This window comes from Trypanosoma conorhini, assembly GCF_003719485.1.
Source record: "Trypanosoma conorhini strain 025E chromosome Unknown Tco_14.4_contig_01099, whole genome shotgun sequence".
Classification (NCBI taxonomy): domain Eukaryota; phylum Euglenozoa; class Kinetoplastea; order Trypanosomatida; family Trypanosomatidae; genus Trypanosoma; species Trypanosoma conorhini.
In genome coordinates this window covers 1,403-2,564 of record NW_021705166.1, presented here as the reverse complement: position 1 = coordinate 2,564, position 1,162 = coordinate 1,403, and the positions used below count along the sequence as shown (strand labels likewise).

At 67.0% G+C, this 1,162-nt stretch overlaps 2 protein-coding genes across 2 annotated transcripts in view; both read left to right on the top strand.

The window, feature by feature from the left end:
- Tco025E_09403 (uncharacterized protein) overlaps positions 1–328 on the top strand; it is a gene marked incomplete at both ends in the record, with an annotated part of 711 nt that extends 383 nt beyond the window's left edge. Inside the window, one exon of the mRNA XM_029376222.1 lies at positions 1–328. This exon is cut by the window's left edge and continues 383 nt beyond it. Within this exon, the coding sequence (XP_029223731.1) occupies positions 1–328 (328 nt within the window).
- Tco025E_09402 (uncharacterized protein) lies at positions 325–1,158 on the top strand (the record flags this gene model as incomplete). The annotated part of the gene is made up of 1 exon (XM_029376221.1): positions 325–1,158. One exon carries the CDS (start codon positions 325–327, stop codon positions 1,156–1,158), a length of 834 nt encoding a protein of 277 aa, XP_029223730.1.
- Between the last annotated feature and the right edge of the window lie 4 nt (positions 1,159–1,162).

Below are 1,162 nucleotides of genomic sequence, written 5' to 3'. Positions count from 1 at the left end.
GGCGTTCTGCACGCGGCGCTGCATCGCCGGCACTCCGCCGTCGACGCTCGTGGCTGCCGTGTGCAAGAAGCTGTGCGGCTTTTTGGCTCGCTGCGCCTGGCGTGCGCGTGGGACGGCGCGGCCGCAATGGCGGTGGGGCTCCTCACGCACGTGGGTGCGGAGGCACGGAGGCGCCTCAGCCGCGAGCCGCAGGATGGGGGCGTGGAGCCGTTCTTTTGCCTTCACCGCGACGCGCTGCGTGTCGTCGCCACACTGCGGGGCGCACTGCCGCCTCAGCCCGCCGCGTACCAGCACTCGGCGTACGCAGCGTGCGCCGCCCCGGCAATGAACTGCTACTTCGTTGCGGCGCCCATCCGCACGGAGAGGGGGACGACAGTTCCAGTGCTGGCGCTGCCTTTGCTCGATTCACGAGACAAGCGGCTGGGCCACCTTTTCTCCGCCGTAGCCGCGACGTTGGACCTCTTTGACTCCATGACGCCTGAATGGCAGGTACAACACCTGCAACTGGCCGTGACCGTTTCTGCCGCCGCAGTGACCGCCAGCGGCGTCCGGCCAGACGAGAGGTGCCGTCCAGGCCGCGTCGTCTCTCGCCTGAAGGAACTCTTTTCCCGCGCCGGGTTGCTGACGACGCACCCAACGGGCATGATGCGTCGTTTCTCGTCGCTTGGGGACGAAGGCGTAGGGTGCGGTGCTCTCTGGCTTTACATGGTGGTTCTGGCGACTGGCCTGTTTCCCGTCGCGTTGGAGGCGGAGCCAACAGGGCACGCCGCCGCGGAGGTGCTGGGGGAGGGAGTAGACAAGTGGCTGGCAGCTGCCTCTCCGAGCCATCGAAGGCCCTTCTGGGAGCTCATCTCAAGCCCGGCGTACCAGGCATACCTCGCCCTGGTGCCCTCGCCACAAAGTGCGACGGTGTCCGCAGTGGGGCTTGTTGTCGGCACTTGTCTCAGATCTCCGAGCAGCACGACGAGGCGGCGGCGGTGCTGCGGTTTCTGTATGCTCAGACGTGGCGCGGCAGCGTCATGCACGCCACGGCACATTTACTTGCGGATAGGCTGCTCAGCTTTCCTCTGCAGTTTGCTGTTGCCACTGCGTCTGCGACCGGCATTGCTGAGCTCTGCGCGAGCAGCTTGGGTCGCAGCGCGGCGGCGGTGGTGGTGATGGT